The following is a 21,184-nucleotide window of genomic DNA, read 5'->3' as shown; positions in this document are numbered from 1 at the left end:
TGTTGATGGAAGACTGGAAGAGAGCCACATTTTGCCGTTTGCACAGGACCATTGAAAACTCAGAGACGGCCATGTCTAAAACATATTACATAATATATCCATTCAAACAAATGTAATATGTTAATTTTCTAATTTACATGCCATTCATTCTTTTGATTTTCTCCACCCTAATTTCCTTTCCTAGAACGTGCAATGTACCCATTTACTAGTACCTAATAACTACAATGAAACATGTAAAGGATATAAAGAGACCCGTCTAAACAACCCAACATACATGGAGGTGGAGGTTGATATAAATGCAAATTTTTCGAAGATATAAAATATCTCACCACGTCACTGTACATGGTAATGTATCTGCTTCATATGGTATACAAAATCATTAAATCAAATATATTTATCATTATTATGGAAGTCAAGGCTTGGCCGATCAAGAAAAAAAAAAACAGTTTTAAGAAATATTGTATTTTTAAGAAAACTTGCTTGATAAAATGTAACAATCGTGTAGAAAGAAATATATCTCTACAAGTATTATGAGAAATCCCTTGGAAGACAATATAAAAGTTTCCTTGAATTGGTTTTCTTTTCTGATTTTAGCACATAGTCATATGGTTACTTTCCCTGTAGTTTTTTTTTTTTTTTTTTTTTCCGTATTTTACTTTCCTTGTAATATAATTTCAACTTAGTAATACAGGATTCGCCGTACTAGTAAGGCGGTAACTACTAACTACTAACTACAATAAAATGTTCATTTTATCTTAGACATTCCACTACCATTTGGAAACAAAATCTTGTGTGTAATTAGTATATAAAGCAACTTGCCTATAATATATCACGTACTGAGTACTTTTCGACGATAATGTTTTCGAGATACTTTTCGTCGCTTATGGCAATTCACAAAGTGGTCATTAATCAAGTTTGTTTTCCTTGAATGATAATAAACACACAGTGAAAATGGTGGGTCTTATTTTGCATTAGATGATCGGTTGGAACACATTTTTGGTGCCGCTATAAACAATTGTCCTCATGTCTGTTTTTTTTTTTTTTTTTAATATGCTGACTTGTAAAAAACTTTGCAGATTGCCACATCAATGATTGAGACTGGAAAACTACTGTCTGCAAGTCCAGTAACTGCAACTGATGAAAAATCCAAAGAGGAAACAAGGATGTTTAAGGTAAGCAGTACTTTTATAACTTTTGCTGCTAGAGTTAAGTTAGCTGTTAAAAAGCTCCTATTTGAAGTGTTTACATGTATTGTTTGTTGCTCATGCAGTTTGGGGAGCTACAAGTCAAGTTAACACCTTAGAAAGCCTACATTGGAGCTGGGATAAGTATTGTTTACGGGTATAGAATTCTGAACACTTTTGTTTTTGAAGAAGAGAATAAAGCGATTTACTAATCACTTTTGTACATGATAATTTAGTATCCTCTCCTGGGAACTGAGTCAAGGCATCCAAAGCATACCTGAGAGCGCATTGCAGTATGCTAATGACAACACGTTGCTGCTGGGAAAGGTGTTTACTCCTTAAACCTAATCTTAAGTTTTATCGTATATTTTTACTTCCTCTGTTATGGTTATATGAATGCAGTCATTGAGGGGCGCTCTTCTTGCAATTTGTTATTCTTCAACAATTTTGTCCGCATCTGCGACCGTGGGACTTATTTTACTGGGAAGACAACTGCAATCTGAGGAGCAGTGAAGTTTTAAGAGTTGGTTCAATATCACAAGTTTGGAATCTACTCTTGTATATATTGAAATGAAACTAGACCGAAACAAGGCCCACGTTGTCAATCCAGGTACCGTGTTATTTTGAAAAGGATAATACCCACACCATAAAATGTCTCATCTACATTTGGATCAGTCTTTGGAGCTGCCCAGGTGCGCCCAATTAACTATATGCTTAGGAGTTAGGCCGCACTGGGCAATGTAAATATGTCCACCCTCGTCAAAATGGAGCTCTCTTAAATATGTCTTGGGCGCATTTCCTTCTCCAAATGGTATTTCATCACCTAAGTCAGCAGTTAATATGGAGTTGTGGAAACATGGAGTTCTCAATCAAGTTCCATTTCTCTACTGTTCACCATTGCGTTTGTTAGACTAAGACGTTGGTGGGAAAAATTGTTATCAGTGGAAATTTGAAATATGCCTACCAACTTATGACCTTAGGTCCCGGTTTGTTAATTTGAGTTGAGCCAAGTTCTTAATACTTACCAAACCCCTTTGATTTCTGAATCAGCAGGTGATCCTCTACTAATACTGAGAATGACGCTGAAGTTGTACAAGTACAAATTCACTTGGTATATTTCTACAAGTACAGATTCACTTTGTATATTTCTACCTGAATCCCATCCTCCTCATCAAGGCCTCAAGGAAACCGCACTTTACATTATCATACCGCTTTGAAATCTCTACTTTGCACAAAATACCATTTTCTTTCATTTTTAAACGGGCTTCAATACCCTCATTTGCTATAAGCGGGCCGCTCTGAAACTGTCATCCGCCAACAAAAGCACTCAATGATGGAAACAATTGATGCTTCACCCCTACCATTCTAGTAGCAAGAACTTTCGAAACAATGTCCCCAACCAAACTTATGGGCCTGCAATCCTTAAGTGAAAGAGCTCCTACCTTATTGGGGATTACAGTAATAAACATCGAGTTGTTTTTTCTATCCAAAGAAGCGTGGTCTCGAAACTCCACAATGAGTTCATAGATTTCACAGAACTCTACAATAATGTGTTCCTAATAGCCTCCACATCAATGACCTCAATGCCTTGAATATCTAGCTTGTTAATGTTACGGATCCTACTCCTAGCCTTGGCTGTTTCGTCACAGAACTTGGAGTTATCCTCCCCCTCTTTATAACATCGCACTCTAGGTTTTTGTGGCAATGAAATTTCCTCCCTCATAAGAATTTGACGCTCACTCTTAAGGCTAGCCCTATCCACCTTGTCATCAGAAGTCAGAAAAGAGTGCTCCTCCTTGTCAACTCAACGATCTCCTCAAACTTACAATTTATGAGCTGATCAACTCTTCCAAAAACCTCTTTATTCCAAACTCTCAGCTTCTTTTAGAGATCTTTGACTTCACACCACCATACATAACTAGGAGAGCCCTCAGAAGAAAGTTACGGCCACTAGCTTTCCATAAGTTACACGAACCACATTAATTCAAACCAAAAAGGCATAGGCCATCTAGTAGATTTAAAACAATCCAGCACAATCACTCTATGATCGGCGACATATTTCGGTAGAGCAATTTCCTTTGCATGAAAAAACTGATCATCCCAGTCCCTTGACGCAAGAAATCGATCAATTCTGCTCAAAGCCCTACTGTCTGACAAAGCATATAGAGCACCATTCAAAGGGTAATCACCAAAAAAGTTTTTCGAGACACAATTGTCAAAAAGACACATATCTCTCATGTCCAAACCTTATAATAGTAAAATCCCGTCCCAAACACCACAAAAATTCTGACCATGCCCTAACATCCTCTAACTCCAGAACATGCTCACGCTGCTTGTTTTCTTTTGGCCCATAAACGCTCGTCATCGACCGAAATTAGTCGAGTACATACCACTTATAGCGTGTAAGTCCCAAACAAACTACCTGTTATATCAACAAGATCAGAATTACATGCTACCACAATACCACCTGACAAGCCAATTGCAGGATAATACAAAGTGATAATGGATGACTCGGTTCCTCCTATTTTCATTTCCTGTAACTGAAGAATCACTGGTCTATGCTCCCTCATCAGTAATCCAATATTGTTGGACGTCTCTTCGTTACTTAACCAGTTTGATTGACATGATCAGACTCCACTTCCCTTAGATCTTCCCCATGGTCAGCATTAACAGCAACGATTGACCCTCCAATCGCCCCAACCATTCTATTCAAATCCAAGGGCACAACCATATATCTACGGGCATCCAACTCAAAACCAATTGGTGATGAGTGAAGAGGCCCATGAACATATATACTTTTATGCGAGGCTTTCCACACCTCAATTGGTACTAAATATCTCAACACGCCCCCTCACGTGTGGTGTTACTTGAACCTAACACGTGAACAAACACATTTGGGTGACATGGATTAAACAAAAGGCCCTTCGGGCCAAACACAATAACCCGCAATGATACCATATTAAATATGGGCATCCAACTCAAAACAATTGGTGATAAGTGGAATCCCAGGGACATATTAACTTTTATGCGAGGCTTTACATATCCCATGTAGGAGTAAGCATCTCAACATACAACATAAATTGTCAGCATTTTAGCATCTATACAAGTACGTAAGCTATTGGCCAGCAATGATACGTCAAGTGTGTTGGCATTAACATTATTCCCCCTTACTGAAAAGTGTGTTGGCATTAATTTTGAAGATAAGTTTGCCTCGTTTTACATCTTAGTTATTATTACTATCATTCAACACAACATAATATTCAAATTATCATAAACTCCCACCATATTTTCCTTGTGTACAAATAAACGTGTCACACATTGTCAGGGAATTTGTCATGGTCGTTGTAGCTTGTGGCTCTATATTATTGACTTGAAACCTTGATGCTATGCTCTATAAGACGCGATGAATGTGGTGGATACAAACTGTTACATCAATTTACCTTACACACTAGTTAAAAACAAATTTAGGATTAAGTATCTTGACATCCCAAAAAAAATGTTCTTACTCATGGGGCCATTGGCCATGGCAATGCTTTTAGTTGCATTTAACTGCTCACCACTGCCTGTGAGACTGAGCATTTTTATAGAAAACTGTCGTGGTCTAATGAGAACTCACCAACGACTATGCCAATATCTGGTTGTGCCTCGTGGATCACTGCATTCCAGACTCACATTAACCAAGTAAAATAGCTGCCAAACTAAAGAGTCTAACTCATTTGGTTTGGTGTGCATGGACACCAAGGCCTCCGACTCGTAATGAAACGGGTCATATGTAGCCACACAGGTCTGTGCCTTTATTTACCTTGAGTGATATCTCCTAGGGTCTATCTCAACAAGCTGCAGTACCACACTACAACTTCTGGACTTGTATGGTCCACAACTTGAGAACGATCATATGATCTCCTAAACCCCAGGACCCTATTCCCCAGTGAGGCGTATCTACTAGTATTGACTTAATGTACCAGAACTTTTTGAACCAGATTATGAGTATGTTGGCAGAACATGATGGAAGATGTATGGAATCTATTCTCTGTCCAGACACTAGACACCAAGCATAAATGATCTTAGATAGGCTTAACAGTGAGTGCAGATTCCACATCAGCTTTTGAGAAAAGCATTGGCTGAAAATAAAATTGGTACCTGACGAAATTGTGTTTGAAGGACCAGCTTCATCCGCCCTCCTCTTTTTATTGCTTGTAACTTCTGAGAAAATCAACATTGTCACAGTTTGAATGATCCAACAAAAACAAAGTCACAATAAAGTAACTAATTTGTTTGCAATACGGAAGATCATTCAGATCACAAGCAATTTATAACGAGACACACCAACTACAAAGCAATAAGGAACAAATCATGAAGAACACAACACATGCAATAGCAACGAACACAAGAGAATTCCGTTGATTGGTGTTAGCCTAATCCACGGGTGAAACATTAGAAGAGTTTATCAACAGAGAAGAATCATACAACTTACAAGATCGGCGACAGCAATGGAGAACAAAACCACTGATTTGTATCTCCCTATTCTCACGTTTTCTCTTTGATAACTCACTGTTTCCTTAATATAGTCTCTCCTCTCACAAGCACCTGCTGTTGGTTTACAAGCCTTAATATCGGTATCTCTAATTCCACTATAAATATAGGCAACAACACCATGTAGTCTTAAACTACACCATTTGATAGACAATCCTCGATTAACAACAGCAATTAAAAATCAAATGGTGTTACTAAACCAATTGGTTTCCTAAACTCAATAATACATGGTTACCAAAAAGTCTGTTGGTTAACTAATTCCAACTTAAATTGGTTAACTAATGAGAATCAACTATCACCGCCTCACAACAATTCTCCAACTTGTGATCATTCACCGAGCGCCACATAAAATCTACCTTGCAACTATTCCACCACCGCCCCTAGAAATAGTTCACATTCATCTTCAAATGCTTCCCAAAAGCTTTAGCAAAAAAAAAAAAAAAATGCTTCCCAAAAGCAATTGGTCTCTGTATCATCACGATGAACATCACCAAAGATAGAGAAAAACTCATGTATTACTGATTCTTGCTCATCATCTTCTTGTTAGAAGTTCTCAAAACAACATAAAACGTCATCCCAAGGCTCCATCATATTTTCCAATAACCCACAGGTTGAACCAATAATACAGTGACTGTCCCTTCACCGGATTGACCTCTACGCTGGGTCTGATAACATTGACCAGCTGGGCTTTCACTACTGGGCCCACACGGCCATAATAAATAAAAAAAGAAAATTCAATAAATATCCTAATACGCCTATTACATCAATAATATAATGATCTGAAAACAAAAAAGCACACACAAAAATGATGAGATGCATACCTGGAGAACTCTCTCGGGAGTGCGCTACTCGAATCACCGCTATAGAAAAGAACAGACAAGTTTATAAAATTAAAGTTTATACTAACAATTACGACTAAAAATGACTAATATAAACAATAAGAACATCAAACAGATAAACTCACACGTAGGTGAAGACTCAATCTCTTGATGCCCTAATATTTCATTCTCCAGACGCAGGTCTAAGTACGAAATATGGACGGGCATTCTAAGCAGCTGAAAGGGAAGGTTCTCATCACGCATGCGGTTAAAATTGTGTTGATTAACAAATATAGGAAATTTTCTATCGTCCATTGCTGCAAAAATAAAATAAAAAATATGAGCCTTAGATGAAAGGGTTAGTCTTCACAAACTTACAAAGTATACAGGTAACATGCAACACTCAAAAGTAACTAAAACACTTCCATCCCCTATTAGGAGTAGGATGAATGAATCTGTAGGGACGCTAGGCGCTAACTTGCTTAGCAGGGTATCGGGGTAGGGGGATGCAGAGGCTATACATAGTAGAGAATAGAAGTACTAATGTCAGAGGTACGTTGTTCCTCTATCAATAGAGAGATAAAGAAAGGCTTGACTCTATTCCTTCCCTGTAAGCTATTTAAGGATTCTTGCTTGCCCTATATACGTTCGGTTCCTCCCTTGACTTGCCTGCTAGCTCTCTAAGGTTGCTTCTCTATAATGGAATAAGGGAGGTCGAAGATCAGGCCAACGCACCGACCACCCACCCTGTTGTCTTCCTGGTTCTAAGAGATTTTGACAGAACTAGATAGAGTAGCTAGCTGTCTTGTTCTTTGTTTGATGTTTGATAGGGCGCAAGGGGAGGTTCAGGAGACAAGCTACCTGACCTGAGGCATCTAACGAAATCTGTCTGCTAGACGATGAGTGTAGGATAAGAAAGAAGATATCTAAGGTTTAGGATGGTAGCTTCACTTGCTTAACTTACTGCATAAGGATTATAAGCCCAATGGGATGTTTCTGCTGTCCTATTAGCTAGATGGTTTTGAGTAGCTTGCCTTTAGGCTTATAGCACGATAGGGTGTGAAAGAAAGTAAGAGAAGAGTCAATAGGATGACCAGGCATAATAAAGAAGTCTACCGTAGTGAGTGCTTCCCAGGTGAGGATTGTGAACCCCCTGCTAGTGCACTAAGAAGGCCCGTAGGGGGCGTGTCTTCCTGCCTGTGTTGCTAGGCACAAGGGGAATAAAATCTTTAAGGCAACGCCAGACAAATCTGCCTTTCATTGCAAGTGTAAAAAGGCTTTGAACTCCCCAAAAATAGGAAAAAAAAAATGATAAAAAGGGAAAACTCCCCGCAAGCCAGACCTGGTAGGCTAGATCCCCAACCACTTTGGGGCAACATATAGGATATGGGAGTTGTTTTCCATACATAGCTGCTAAAAAAATAAGTGAAAAGTGTAAATCGCGAAAATGCGCGGACGGCAATACAGCTGAGTTCCGAAGGATCGACATGAAAAAGAAAGAAAACGAAAAGTATAAAGCAAATACAAAGAATGATCTCTAAACAAGATATAAAAGTGTCCTCCTTTTGGCACCTATTTCTTTTTCTCTTTCTAGCATGAAAATGCAAAGTATTATGTGTCTGAGATGGAATCTTATTTATCTGTTTTTTTTTTTTTTTTTTTTTTTTTTTTCTAACGGTGATTTTGTATTGATTTGTAAAGAAAGAAAATACTTCAAAAATTACATAGCTTAGAAGCCTAGGAAATGCACCTACTCAACAGAACTAGGGAATGAACCTATAGTATGTTAAGTTGAGAACTTGAGATGATGCTATTTTACGACCTAATATGGTTATAAATTAGAAGAACGTCATTATCCAAACTTTCACTAAATCTGTGTTTGGTTCACAGAAAAGTGAGGAAAAGAAAATATATTCATAGAATTTGAAAACTCAGCAGTGTTTGGTAACCCAAGGAAAGTAAAAAAAATGGAAAACAGATTCTCTGAGCATGTATAATTGGATGAATCCAACTTTCTTTTATTCCTTCTCTCTTAATTAAGAAGAGCTATACAAAGAGAAAAGTGAGAGATATTGGGGCTTTGGGGTTACGAGGGGTGATATGGAGTATGCAAGCGGGAGTCCTTTTGAGGATTTTGATGATCATAGAAATTGAATTCAGACAAAGTAAAATCCAAGAATGCAATTTCATCTTGAAAAAGAAATCTATGAACCAAACACAGCCTTAGTCTTTTATTATTAAAGACAATTTAATGTTAGCTTCGAATTTAAAAACAATTAAAAAAAAAAATACCTCTCTAAGTATGACCTGCAGTTTAAGGAGGAGGAGGAGCAGTAACAACAACAATAGTTTTGTTGAATTTTCCATCTTTTGTTTCAAAAGAGAAGTTGGAATTAACCGAAAATGGAACCTGCAGACCTTCAAATGTGTTTCCCCAACAATGATGTTTCAAACTTGAAACTGGAAGCTTTTATACTACTCTCAACTTTTTCTTGTGGTCCTCCTCGCTGTCACGAGGGAAGAATAAACTTGCTTTTCCTAGTCACAGACTCACACTAGAAGCTAATTGGGCTTACTTGAATTTTCGGTAGGTATTCTAGTATGCAAATTTATTTTTCTATTATAAATATATTTTTCATATATTTTATTTATTTGTTTCCCAATGTTTGGTGTTCTACTTTACTTTATGTGTTTTTTTTTTCAGTGTGTTAAAATGGGAGTTTATGTGTGTAAATTTTCTTTTACATCGAAATTACATCTCCCAAAACCAACTTTAATATAGTTTTGTGACGAATTGATTTTACTGTTCAGTTGATTTTACATTTGCATCTTTAATTTAATTTGAAATCCATTTTATTTATTCTAATGTATTTCATTAGTTAGAAATATTGAAATTGGTCCGAATTAATCTAATGCAATTTTATTTGAAAAAACTGTTTTAAAAAATATTTTATTTTTAAGAAAACTTGATAAATGTAACGATCGTGTGGAAAGAAATATATCTCTACAAATATTATGAGAAATCCCTTGGAAGAATATATAAGAGTTTCCTTGGTTTTTTTTTTTTATTTTAGCACATAGTCATATCTCATATGGTTACTTTCCTTGTAGTTATTTTTTTCGGTAGTTTTCTTTACTTGTAGTATAATTATTTCAACTTAGCAATTGGTCACATACGTCATCCTACCTACATTAATATCGGTTCTTCCAGAATGCTCATAATGAGCCACATCAGCAAAGTTTTTAAAATAGTCCCTACTTGAAAAATAATTACTTACCTTTTTACCAAAATAGCCCTGAATTTAGTGTCTTCTCTAATTTAATATAAATCAAAATTGTATTTTCATATTGGTTGAAATAAAATAAAATAAAACTACGTCCGGTTATTTCAATTCTACACCCTATTTCATTATGCATGGGCTATTTTAGTAATTATCTAATAAAAAAATAACCCTACCCTTCGTGAAACACCCCACTTCTTCCGTGAAACACCCCACTTCAATAAAAATAAAAAACAAAAGGTCTCTCACAGTTTCCGAAGAAGACGAGGACGAAACCTTGGCTCATTTCCTTGAATCCGAAATCTTATCTTCTGATTATCCTGATGATAGTCACAATGTATGATCATCATCATCACCTCTTATTAATTAATTAACTAAAAATACTGAATTCTTTCTCTTTTCTGCAGGAACACACTAAAACAACAACAACGGATTCATCACCTCCGTTAAAGAAGAGATAGTGCCACAGTTAGGAGACTTGAACAAGAGTTACAAGTCTGCTAATGCAACACTTAAAAACAGGGGCCATGACATTACGGTGAGTTGCCTTTCCATTAAAGCTGGATCGGAATACTATAATATAACAATATGAAATGTGTTAGTTCGGTGTCTATACTTCCCCTTGATGTGGCCAATGGATAAATTCCCTTACGGAGTTGATTGCTTAATTAAAATTTAGAGTAGGCAGTTCTTTGTTTGACAAACTGAAATATTGTTGTAATTAACAAACCTACTGCACCAAACCTTGCTATATATTTAAGTTTGTACCTCTATAGATGAAGTCTTATTTGGTGATTGACCGCGGCTTCAATGGGCGGTAGTAGTCGATCACTACAGAGCAATGGTATAAACTACGCCTTCCAACAATGCCATTGGCACTCACCTTCTGAGCATACCATTAACGGGAAGAGGTAAATATTTCCATCTGTGAGTAATATTCATGTCTTAATTCATTCATAAGTTTGACTCGCGTTGCACATGGTTCACCAGATAATAGATCCCATTCTGGGTAACCGGACGGTTGTGATTGGAATCCTGTATAAAGACCTTTGGGAAGATACTATTGTTATAACTAAGCATCTCCCTCATATGAGTGTTTGTTATCCATTCCAGTTAAAGAAGGATATAAAGTCCATAACTGATAACCAAAAGGAGATAAATGTGGGGATCGTGGATCCAAGGCACATAAAGGTTGCTGGTAAGAAGTATTATAAATACATTGGCTCCCTTACTACTCCCCCTTATACAGAAGGTGTTCTTTGGACCATCAGTAAAAGGGTACATACTCTTACCCTACTCCACCTACTTAGCAATTTTAGTGCTCAATTCTATGATAGACCAAATGGGAATGACTCTAATGAGTGCTTTTAGCCCTTCCACTTGATCAACACTGCATAATTCCCATGGTTTAACAGCTGAACCATCAGAGTCGAAATCTTCTTCCATATTTCTTATGATGCATGCTTTGTTTAGGAACCTACGTAGCACTATGAATATCAATCAAATTCATATAGACAGCAATGGTAATGATATTGGTGACAAGCTGAAGGTGATACCTTAGTTTGTCTGAAGGTTTGACAAAATTTTAGTCGTCTCTGTCTATGAAGCATGGATACGCCTGTAAGGGTGAAGTATCCGTGTCCGACACGGATACGCCCCGATACGTGCCGGATACGCGATTTGGAGTATCCGATTTTTTAATTTCCGACACGCGGGGGACATGCCAGAATATTAATCTCACAAATTTTTTTTGGAACTTCAACAAAAAAAAAATGAAATAAAATCCGAAATAAAAAGAGATGCAAGAGAAGAAAGATGAAGTGATTAAGTGGTACCTGACTAACTAATTTTAATCTACTAAAAAAGAAAACTTCTTTTTAAAACCTCCATGGATAAATCTTCAATTATATGAAGTAGAATTGCCATTTTAATTTGAATTTGGTGAAAAATGCTCAATTATATATATTATTTAAACGTATCAATGACGTATCCGTGTCCTATATTTTTGAAAAATGTCGTGTCCGCGTATTCGTGTCGTATCCGTGTCGCGTGTCCGTATCCGTGCTTCCTATGTCCCTGTGATAGTAAACTCTGTTTAAGTTGTCCACTGGGAATGCCAAATTTCTATTTCTAAAAGCTGCCACAATGACTTGAGTAAGTTCCGTAAATAAGCTTTTAATGGATGTTTACTTTGATATATAGAGGACAACCCACCAAGAAGAAGAATGCAGATGACAATAGGAGCATGACTGGAATTCCGAAACCCACTTTCAAGCCAAAATGATCTTGGATATACACTACGAGAGCCAATTTTGTTCATTTCTTTCTTGTGATGTTCATGACTTCCCATGGTAACGGGTTTCGATGAACCAAAGTCACCATAAATATATTCAGGTTCGAAGCTTTGATGCACCGTCAGCTTCTGCATTAATGATGATTTCATGATATGTTGTTGGTAATTGTGTCTTTACTTTCTGTAGCTGCATGGTGGCAACAGCATGGAATAAATTGCTTAGAGGTACAACGAATAGCAGTTCGAGTATTAAGTCAAACATGTTCATCATATGGGTGTGACCATAACTGGAGTACGTCTGACCAGATCCATAGAAAAAGACGCAATCATCTAGCTCAAAGGAGTTTCATTGACCTTATCTATGTTCGTTACAACTTGCATCTTAGGGAGCACCAATTGAGAAGAAAGACAGACAACGGTTTCACCTTTGAGAGTGTCCTGTTTGAAAGCCTATTGGATGACTGGACAGTAGAGACAGAGAAAGAAGCCCTGCAGGAAGATGAGGTACTACCAAAATGAGTCTCTTCTTTCCCGACAATTACTTTTTTTACTAATCATACCAGTAAGGGTAAACTTCTTTGATAGAATAATTGGTTAAATGTGATCCTTTATAATGAGATGGAGCAACCTGAGGCAGATGACGAGGTGTATGAGAATGAAGAGAGAAATCTTGGGGTAAGAAAGGGACCCATGGATATGCTAACATTTGAAGACGGGTCGAACCATTGGAGACTCATACAGCCCGATGATGATGAGGATGATCTCGATTTTCTTGATGATTTGACTGATTAATTGTTTTGTATCATTCATGTCACACACAAACAAGGTTGTGAGTTCAGTGTGAACTTTATCTAATAATAGTCTCCAAGTTGTAATGTTTGTTTGAAACTTCTAAGGAAGCCAAATGATGATATAAATTATTGTGTGATTTATTTTGTAAATGTTCCATTCTTCCAGTTTTTTGGCATTGGCATACAAAGGAACTTAGAAGTTAGCACGATGTTTATGATAATATCCAATTTATCATTGTTGTGTGCTGGGATTTATATTATAACAACGTCTCCTATTTGACAATTTATTATGTGGTAATGGGAACTCTATACCTATATGTTATTATTGTTATTTTCATTGAATATTATGCTTGATAACAGCGTTATAAAAATAATTAAATAGATAATTTTTTACACTTGGTGTTAATAATGGTATGTTATTATTTATTACTAATTATTACTAATTTAACAAGAAATGTATAGCAAACCCAGTCATCGGCGGGCAGATTTGCTATTATGTCGAATAACTCAAACAACTGGTGAAAATATTACTACAATTAACCGACATAATAGGTTTTGAAATAGCAGGCCTGGCCACAGGTCGGGCTGCATGGCTAGTCATTTAAAATTTTAGTTTATTATTGTACGTAGCCTAACCAATTTACGTATGGTCGGTTCATGTATGGCCAAGGTTTTGAGCTTAAAAAAAATTATGGCTAAGGTTCATATAATAGGTCCAAACGGTGTGGCCACATCGTTGGGGACTCAGTCCAAACAGTGTGGCCACATCGTTGGGTTTACACAATGAACGGCTTAGCCGGGTCGTTTAAGTTTGGGATTTTCGAATTCAATTTTTTGAGACTAATGACACACTTGTAATATTTGTTTTTTTTTTGGATTTTTTGGAACCAATGATACACTTGTAATAATTGTTTTTTTTGTTGGAATTTGTCCAACACAATATGGAGTCTGTCAATAACAAATACCTTTTCCCAATTACACCATTCCTATTATATGAACCTTAGCCAGAATTTTTTTTAAGCTCAAAACCTTGGCCAGACATGAACCGACCATTTTGAGATTTGAACTTTAAAAGAATATAAAGTTTTGTTTTTTGGCGTTTGAGACTTAGTCCAAACGGTGTGGCCACACCGGTCAAAAGACCAAAAAAACAGAACTTTATATTTTGCAAAGTTCAAATCTCAAACGGTGTGGCCATATCGTTGGAGATTTAGTATTTTAAATTTTTACTTGTTCTTTGTAGCTTTTAAAAGCAGACAATTGAAACGTTCTTCAATGATTCTACTATCAGCTCTTGTAATTCAGGTTCGTTTACTCCTCCAATCTAAGCGTATACTGTTATTTTTTCCTTTTCTCATCTAAAAGTCATCAGTTGTCTTAATTTTGCATCTGTACGTGTAGGCATTGTCTGTGATGTCTACGTTGATAAAGAGAAGAAATTTGCTATTGTAGAAATGAGGTCTGAACAAGCAGCCTCTCGCGCACTAGAGCTAAATGGAAGCTTGTTTCAGGTGAGCAATTTGGCAGATTTCTATACGTGTCTTATTAGATTCTAGTTATTTTTGTGGATATGAATATATGATCTCCTCACTATGTTGCTTATCAATGAAATTATATGGACACCATGGAAACAAGCCAGAAACTATTCTTCTAGGATAATAAACCCAAATACACCAATATAACCCTAGGCTAGACCAGCTGCCACCTTTGTGTCTGTAAAGGTACTTTCTGACCCGACCTTTTATATCTTAAAATGAAAAGTAAAATTATCAACGTTTGTTTAAACTAATCCACTCGACAGAGGGGGCTGACTTCTACTTGGCATAAGGGAGGAAAAGCCATCTTGAAATTATATCCTCAAATCCTTGATACTATTTTTGATGCAGGAGCATAAATATTGAACTACCAAACGGTGTGGCCATATCGTTGGGTTTGCACAATGAACAACTAGCCGGATGGTTTAAGTTTAGGGTTTTCGAATTCAATTTTTTAATACCAATGGTACACTTGTAATATTTGTTTTTTTTGGACTTTTTAGGACCAATGACACACTTGTAATATTTTTTTATTTTTTTTAGAGTCTGCCGAACACAATATGGAGTCCGTTAGTAATAGGACCCTGGGAAAAATTGTTATCAGTGGAAATTTGAAGTATGCTTACCAGCTATGACCTTAGGTCCCGGTTTCTTAATTTGAGTTGAGCCAAGTTCTTAGCCGTTTTTTAGGAGAGGCTTGGGATACATGTCCAAAATATCCAAATGAATAATCTCTATAAAACCTGAGCTACAAAAGAAGAGTATTGGTGTAGTGCAATACTGCAATCTTGTGAAACAAATTTTCTTTAATGCTAAGGAAACTGTATTTTCTTTAGTCAGAGCTGGTTTTAGTGTGAAACAAAATTTCAGAACAACAGTAATAGTTTGTTCACAATAAAAAAAGAATAAAAAAAGGACCTACATAGAATTATCTTCCCACTTGCAAGTTGCAACCCAAGTGTTTACATTCACTATAATCCGCTACAAAATGCTTTTTCAGATGTCAGTTTCCCGATTTTGCAACCTTTCTTTTCTCAATCTGCCCAGTTAATGAGCACTGCATCTCTGTCCAACTGATTGGGACCATAGTTCCTCCTATAATAAATACCATGAAACATCATTAGTAAAAAAAAACAAATTTTAAAATAAAAAAGGAAAACAAAAAGCAAATTGAAAAATCACGAAGGTCAGTTTTTGGGTGTTAAAGTAGTTTTTTTTTTTTTTTTAATTGAATTTTACTAATTAGTGTGCAAAAAAACATACAAGGAAGTCACGCATTTTCAGTTCAATGATCGCCACTCTAACCAAAGTGGCTAACAATGACATGTAGTGAATTAGCAGGCTTGAGAGGACACTCCGAGTGAGAATAACTCGTACTCCTTTTGACATGAGTTTTCTTCGCCATCCTCCTAATCTTCTTTGCACTGTGTCGATGACAAGATACCAGACAGTTTTAAACTTGTCTGGTAGTCCCGAGTAACTGCATGGCAGACCACCCGTTCCGCAACCCATAATGCCAGCAAGAGTATCAAAGTTGTTCACTTTACCAACCTATTAGAACAAATTTAGTCATATAGTCCTTTAATCCAGACACTGCCTTGAAAATCAACAGAATAGATTTCATTACCATGTGAGACTGAGGCATTCATCAAAAATAGTGTTATATGCAAACAGAAGCAAAGCCACCTCAGTCCACTGGGAGCAGATCTGAACCGTCTAATAAAGCACATGGCCACTCCCTTCCTGACCAACCTGCTTAGAACTTCCATAACTATATTGAACAAGAACGGAGAGATGGGGCCCAAACCTCTTTGATTTCTGAATCAGCAGGTGATCCTCTACTAATACTGAGAATGATGCTGAAGTTGTACAAGTACAGATTCACTTGGTATATTTCTACCCGAATCCCGTCCTCCTCCTCAAGTCCTCAAGGAAACCGCCACTTTACATTATCATACGGCTTTGAAATCTCTACTTTGCACAAAATACCATTTTCTTTCATTTTTAAACGGGCTTCAATACACTCATTTGCTATAAGCGGGCCGCTCTGAAACTGTCATCCGCCAACAAAAGCACTCAATGATGGAAACAATTGATGCTACACCCCTCCAATTCTAGTAGCAAGAACTTTCGAAACAATGTCCCCAACCAAACTTATGGGCCTGCAATCCTTAAGTGAAAGAGCTCCTACCTTATTGGGGATAACAGTAATAAACATTGAGTTGTTTTTTCTATCCAAAGAAGCGTGATCTCGAAACTTCACAATGAGTTCATAGATTTCACAGAACTCTACAATGTGTTCCTAATAGCCTCCGCATCAATGACCTTAATGCCTTGAATCTTTAGCTTGTTAATGTTACGGATCCTACTCCTAGCATTGGCTGTTTCGCCGCAGAACTTGGCATTATCCTCCCCCTCTTTATAACATCGCACTCTAGGTTTTTGTGGCCATTAAATTTCCTCCCTCCTCATAAAAATTTGACGCTGACTCTTAAGGCTAGCCCTATCCACCTCGTCATCAGAAGTCAGAAAAGAGTGTTCCTCCTTGTCAACTCAATGATCTCCTCAAACTTACATTTTATGAGCTGATCAACTCTTCCAAAAACCTCTTTATTCCAAACTCTCAGCTTCGATCTTTTAGAGATCTTTGACTTCACACCACCATACATAACTAGGAGAGCCCTCAAAAGAAAGTTATGGCCAGTTGGCCACTAGCTTTCCATAAGTTACACGAACCACATTAATTCAAACCGAAAAGGCATAGGCCATCTAGTAGATTTAAAGCAATCCAGCACAATCACTCTATGATCGGAGACATATTTCGGAGAGCAATTTCCTTTGCATGAGAAAACTGATCATCCGAGTCCCTGGACGCAAGAAATCGATCAATTCTGCTCAAAGCCCTACTGTCAGACAAAGCATATAGAGTACCATTCAAAGGGTAATTACAAAAAAAAGTTTTTCGAGACAAAATTGTCAAAAAGACACGTATCTCTCATGCCCAATCCTTATCATAGTAAAATCCCCTCCCAAACACTACAAAAATTCTGACCATGCCCTAACATCCTCTAACTCCTCCAGAACATGCTCGCGCTGCTTGTCTTCTTTTGGCCCATAAACGCTCGTCATAGACCAAGATTAGTCGAGTACATACCACTTATAGCGTGTAAGTGATACTGGAGGACTCGGTTCCTCCTATTTCCGTTTCCTGTAACTGAAGAATCACTGGTCTATGCTCCCTCATCAGTAATCCAATACTGTTGGACGTCTCTTTGTTACTTATTCCCCTAACATTCCATGAAACCAGTTTGATTGACATGATCAGATTCCACTTCCCTTCGATCTTCCCCATGGTCAGCATTAACAGCAACAATTGACCCTCCAATCGCCCCAATCACTCTATTCAAATCCTAGGGCATGACCATATATCTATGTTAGGGATTAAAATCCAATCACCCCAAGACTTAGGAGAAGCAGAAGTAATTTTAGGGATTAAAATTACAAGATCATCAGATGCCATATGGTTAGATCAGTCACACAATGTTGAGAAAGTGTTGAAGAAGTATAAATATTTCAATTGTAAGCTTGTTTGCTCACCTTTTGATTCAAGTGTTAAATAATAATGGTGACCCTGTGAATAAGAAAGAATATGCTAGTATCTTTAGTAGTTTAAGATATGTTACAAATTGTACATGGCTTGACATTGCTTATGCAGTAGGTGTTTTGTGCAGGTACACTAGTAACCCTAGTGTTGAACATTGGCAAGCAATAGGCAGGTTAATGAGATACCTAAAGAGAACAATCAACTTGGGTATTCATTATCGGAGATTTCTTGTTGTTCTTGAAGGGTATACTGATGCTGATTGGAATATTCTTTCAGAAGACTCAAAAGCTACTAGTGGATATGTGTTCTGCATTGGTGGAGGTGATATATCTTGGAAGTCCAAAAACAAACCATTATAGCACAATCTATTATGGAGTTGGAGCTGATTGCTTTGAATAGTGCTAGTGTGGAGGCTGGTTGGTTCCGGGACCTACTCACTTATATACCGGTTTGGCATAGACCGGTACTAACTATCTAGATACACTGTGATAGCATTGTGAGACATGCATTGTTACTTATCTGTCCTGAATTTGGATAAGTAAAACGTATGTGATCTTGAAGCGATTAGAGGTTGTAGTTTTCTGGGAAAACTCTTAATGAAGTTATATGGTCCTTATGGACGGAGTGTCTAAGCTACATGAGCACTCTTGATATAACTCACCTAATGAATGTTAAAGTATAGGCCGCTTTCTATGAGAATGAGGGCATATTCTCTAGATCATTCACGAATCCAGGATGGAAGTTTGGAAAGAAAATAATGAGTATGTTAGGCGTGCTGATATCTCATTGTATACACAAGACTTAAGTTTAAGACTTTGTCACTTATGGATCTTATACTCTGAGTAGTCTTCACTACGTAAAGGTTTAAGTCTTGAACACCTTTATTTATGCTTGATATATTGGAACTGATAGTGACTGCCATAATTTTAATTTTGATTTCTGTTATTAAAATAAGTGGGGGATTGTTGGTTATTTTAAAATACGAAAATCAGTTTTGGTTTGTTTTGAAACAAAAAAAAAACGTTTTGCTTTGACTGTAACCGAGACATTATAGTTGGAACGTTACTTTTTTACTGTAACATTGAGAGTTGACAATTGAGAGTTAACGTTACACTCTCTCGAGCCTATATATACAAGGCTTTACAGTAGACCAAACACACCAGTTTTTTGCATCTTCCCTCTCTTTATGAAAAACTTCTCTCATCTATAATAACAGTAGACTATTAGTTCTTGTTCTCTTTTCCGGTTTTGGTTTTTGTTGTGGAGTGATCATTAAGACGTTTATAGAGGTTGTTGCATCCTGGAGGTTTCGTGGCTGTCTGCACTAGGAGGAACATATTCGCAATACCTTAGGCTAAGTCCAATGGTGCGGCAAAACACCAAATATCACGGACATTTTGATCCAATGGTGCGTCAAAACGCTAACCCGCCAACGCTATCGGTATAAGTTTACTTATATATAGCGCCAGTTTTAACGAGATAGCGTCAAGTCTATACGCCACTCAAACTGGCGGGTAAAAGAAATCTAAACCACACGCCTTTGAGAATGGCGGCTGGAGAGTCCAAAATATATATATATATTTTTTTTTTTTTTTTTTCCCCACACGCCTGTGTGAATGGCGGTTGGAGAGTCCCCAAAAAAAAAAAAAAATCCTACCCGCCATAGGCACTGGCGGTTAAGAGTCCTAAAAAAAAAAAACTTTTTTTTTTTTTTTCCCACACGCCTATGGGAATGGCGGTTGGAGAGTCCCAAAAAAAAAAAAAAATCCTACCCGCCATAGGCACTGGCGGTTGAGAGTCCTAAAAAAAAAAAAAAAAAAAAATTCTATCCGCCATAGGCATTGGCGGTTGTGAAAATAACCATTGGGTTGGGAAACGCTAAGCCGCTAACTGTATACATACAGTATGCTATTGTGGTTTGGCGGGATGGCGCACCAAACCATTGGACTTAGCCTTAAAGAGAGCGACCTAGTCCGCACCTTAGCTTCTAATTTTCTTGTTAATCTTGTTTTTTTTGTAGATTGTTTTATTTCCAACAATTTTAAGGTACATATATGCTCATGAGTATGCACATATGGGTGAAGATGCCTATGGTATGTATCCAACTCAAAACCAATTGTTGATGAGTGAAGAGGCCCATGAACATATAGGCTTTCAACATCTCATATGGTATCTCAACACGCCCCCTCATGTGGCGTTACTTGAGCCTAACATGTGAACACACACATTTGGGTTAGATGGATTAAACAAAATGCCCTACAGGCGAAACACAATAGCCCGCAATGATACCATATTAAAGATGGGCATCCAACTCAAAACAATTGGTGATAAATGGAAGCCCAGAAACATATTAACTTTTATGTGAGGCTTTACATATCCCTGGGAGTAAACATTTCAACATACAACATAAATTGTCACCATTTTAACATCTATACAAGTATATAACCTATTGGCCAGTAATGATACATCAAGTGTGTTGGCATTAACATTATTCCCCCTTATTGAAAAGTGTGGTGGCATTAATTTTGAAGATAAGTTTGCCTCGTTTTACATCTTAGTTATTATTACTACCATTCAACACAACAAAATATTCAAATTATCATAAACCCCCACCAATATTGGACAAAGAAATTTTAGACTCGCTTGGATCTCCTAACAAAACTATTTTAAATGATACCTGAGTACTAGAATCCGAACAATGGGGTCACCGAAAGAAAATAAATAATTATCAAATTAGTTACCATGCATATATATAACAGCCAAAGATTTACCAATATATATATTTGTGAAAAAATATATATTGCTTGCATTCATTATTGTTGGAAATAAGGTTGGATAGACGCCCACCAAGATAAGGATAAACCACTGAGTATAGGACTCTATCCTATCAGATATTAGATGAGTATAGGACTCTATCCTATCAGATATTAGATGAGTATATGATTCTATCCTATCTGATATTAGATGAGTATAGGATTCTATCCTATCAGATATTAGATGAGTACATGACTCTATCCTATCTGATATTAGATGAGTATAGGACTCTATCCTATCCAATATTGAGGAGGTGGGAACCTCTATAAATAGACCCCCCACCTCTCACATATTAATCATCCGAACAACAAGAAAAGCTCTCTCTCCTTTA

General features: G+C 37.0%; 2 protein-coding genes and 1 long non-coding RNA gene across 6 annotated transcripts; 1 reads left to right on the top strand and 2 right to left on the bottom strand.

Moving 5' to 3' along the window:
• The first annotated feature begins 732 nt into the window (after positions 1 to 732).
• LOC147484725 (uncharacterized) lies at positions 733 to 1,919 on the top strand. The gene is made up of 3 exons (XR_015206192.1): positions 733 to 1,172; positions 1,271 to 1,511; positions 1,587 to 1,919. It is a non-coding gene; the product is annotated as an uncharacterized LOC147484725 (long non-coding RNA).
• A 289-nt stretch (positions 1,920 to 2,208) lies between these two features.
• LOC147484724 (uncharacterized) lies at positions 2,209 to 9,073 on the bottom strand. 4 transcript variants are annotated; one of them, XM_086580699.1, is made up of 5 exons: positions 8,828 to 9,070; positions 6,682 to 6,852; positions 6,539 to 6,577; positions 5,325 to 5,384; positions 2,209 to 4,839 (listed from the first exon to the last, which is right to left on the bottom strand). In XM_086580699.1, exons 2-5 carry the CDS (start codon positions 6,848 to 6,850, stop codon positions 4,766 to 4,768), a joined length of 342 nt encoding a protein of 113 aa, XP_086436825.1. In that variant the 5' UTR covers positions 6,851 to 6,852; positions 8,828 to 9,070; the 3' UTR covers positions 2,209 to 4,765. The 4 variants fall into 4 exon arrangements, 3 of the variants coding, with proteins under 3 accessions (XP_086436825.1, XP_086436824.1, XP_086436823.1); XM_086580698.1 differs by having other exon boundaries at positions 5,325 to 5,387; positions 8,828 to 9,067; XM_086580697.1 differs by lacking the exons at positions 2,209 to 4,839; positions 5,325 to 5,384 and adding exons at positions 5,394 to 5,513; positions 5,659 to 5,771 and having other exon boundaries at positions 8,828 to 9,073.
• A 6,150-nt stretch (positions 9,074 to 15,223) lies between these two features.
• Positions 15,224 to 17,102, bottom strand: LOC147484723 (uncharacterized). Its single transcript, XM_086577980.1, has 3 exons — positions 16,063 to 17,102; positions 15,699 to 15,986; positions 15,224 to 15,530 (listed from the first exon to the last, which is right to left on the bottom strand). Exons 1-3 carry the CDS (start codon positions 16,078 to 16,080, stop codon positions 15,483 to 15,485), a joined length of 354 nt encoding a protein of 117 aa, XP_086434106.1. The 5' UTR covers positions 16,081 to 17,102; the 3' UTR covers positions 15,224 to 15,482.
• Positions 17,103 to 21,184: the final 4,082 nt, after the last annotated feature.

Source organism: Coptis chinensis, chromosome 8 (assembly GCF_015680905.1).
Source record: "Coptis chinensis isolate HL-2020 chromosome 8, ASM1568090v1, whole genome shotgun sequence".
Classification (NCBI taxonomy): domain Eukaryota; kingdom Viridiplantae; phylum Streptophyta; class Magnoliopsida; order Ranunculales; family Ranunculaceae; genus Coptis; species Coptis chinensis.
Note: the sequence above shows the minus strand (reverse complement) of the source record. Positions and strands in the feature narration are given on the sequence as shown.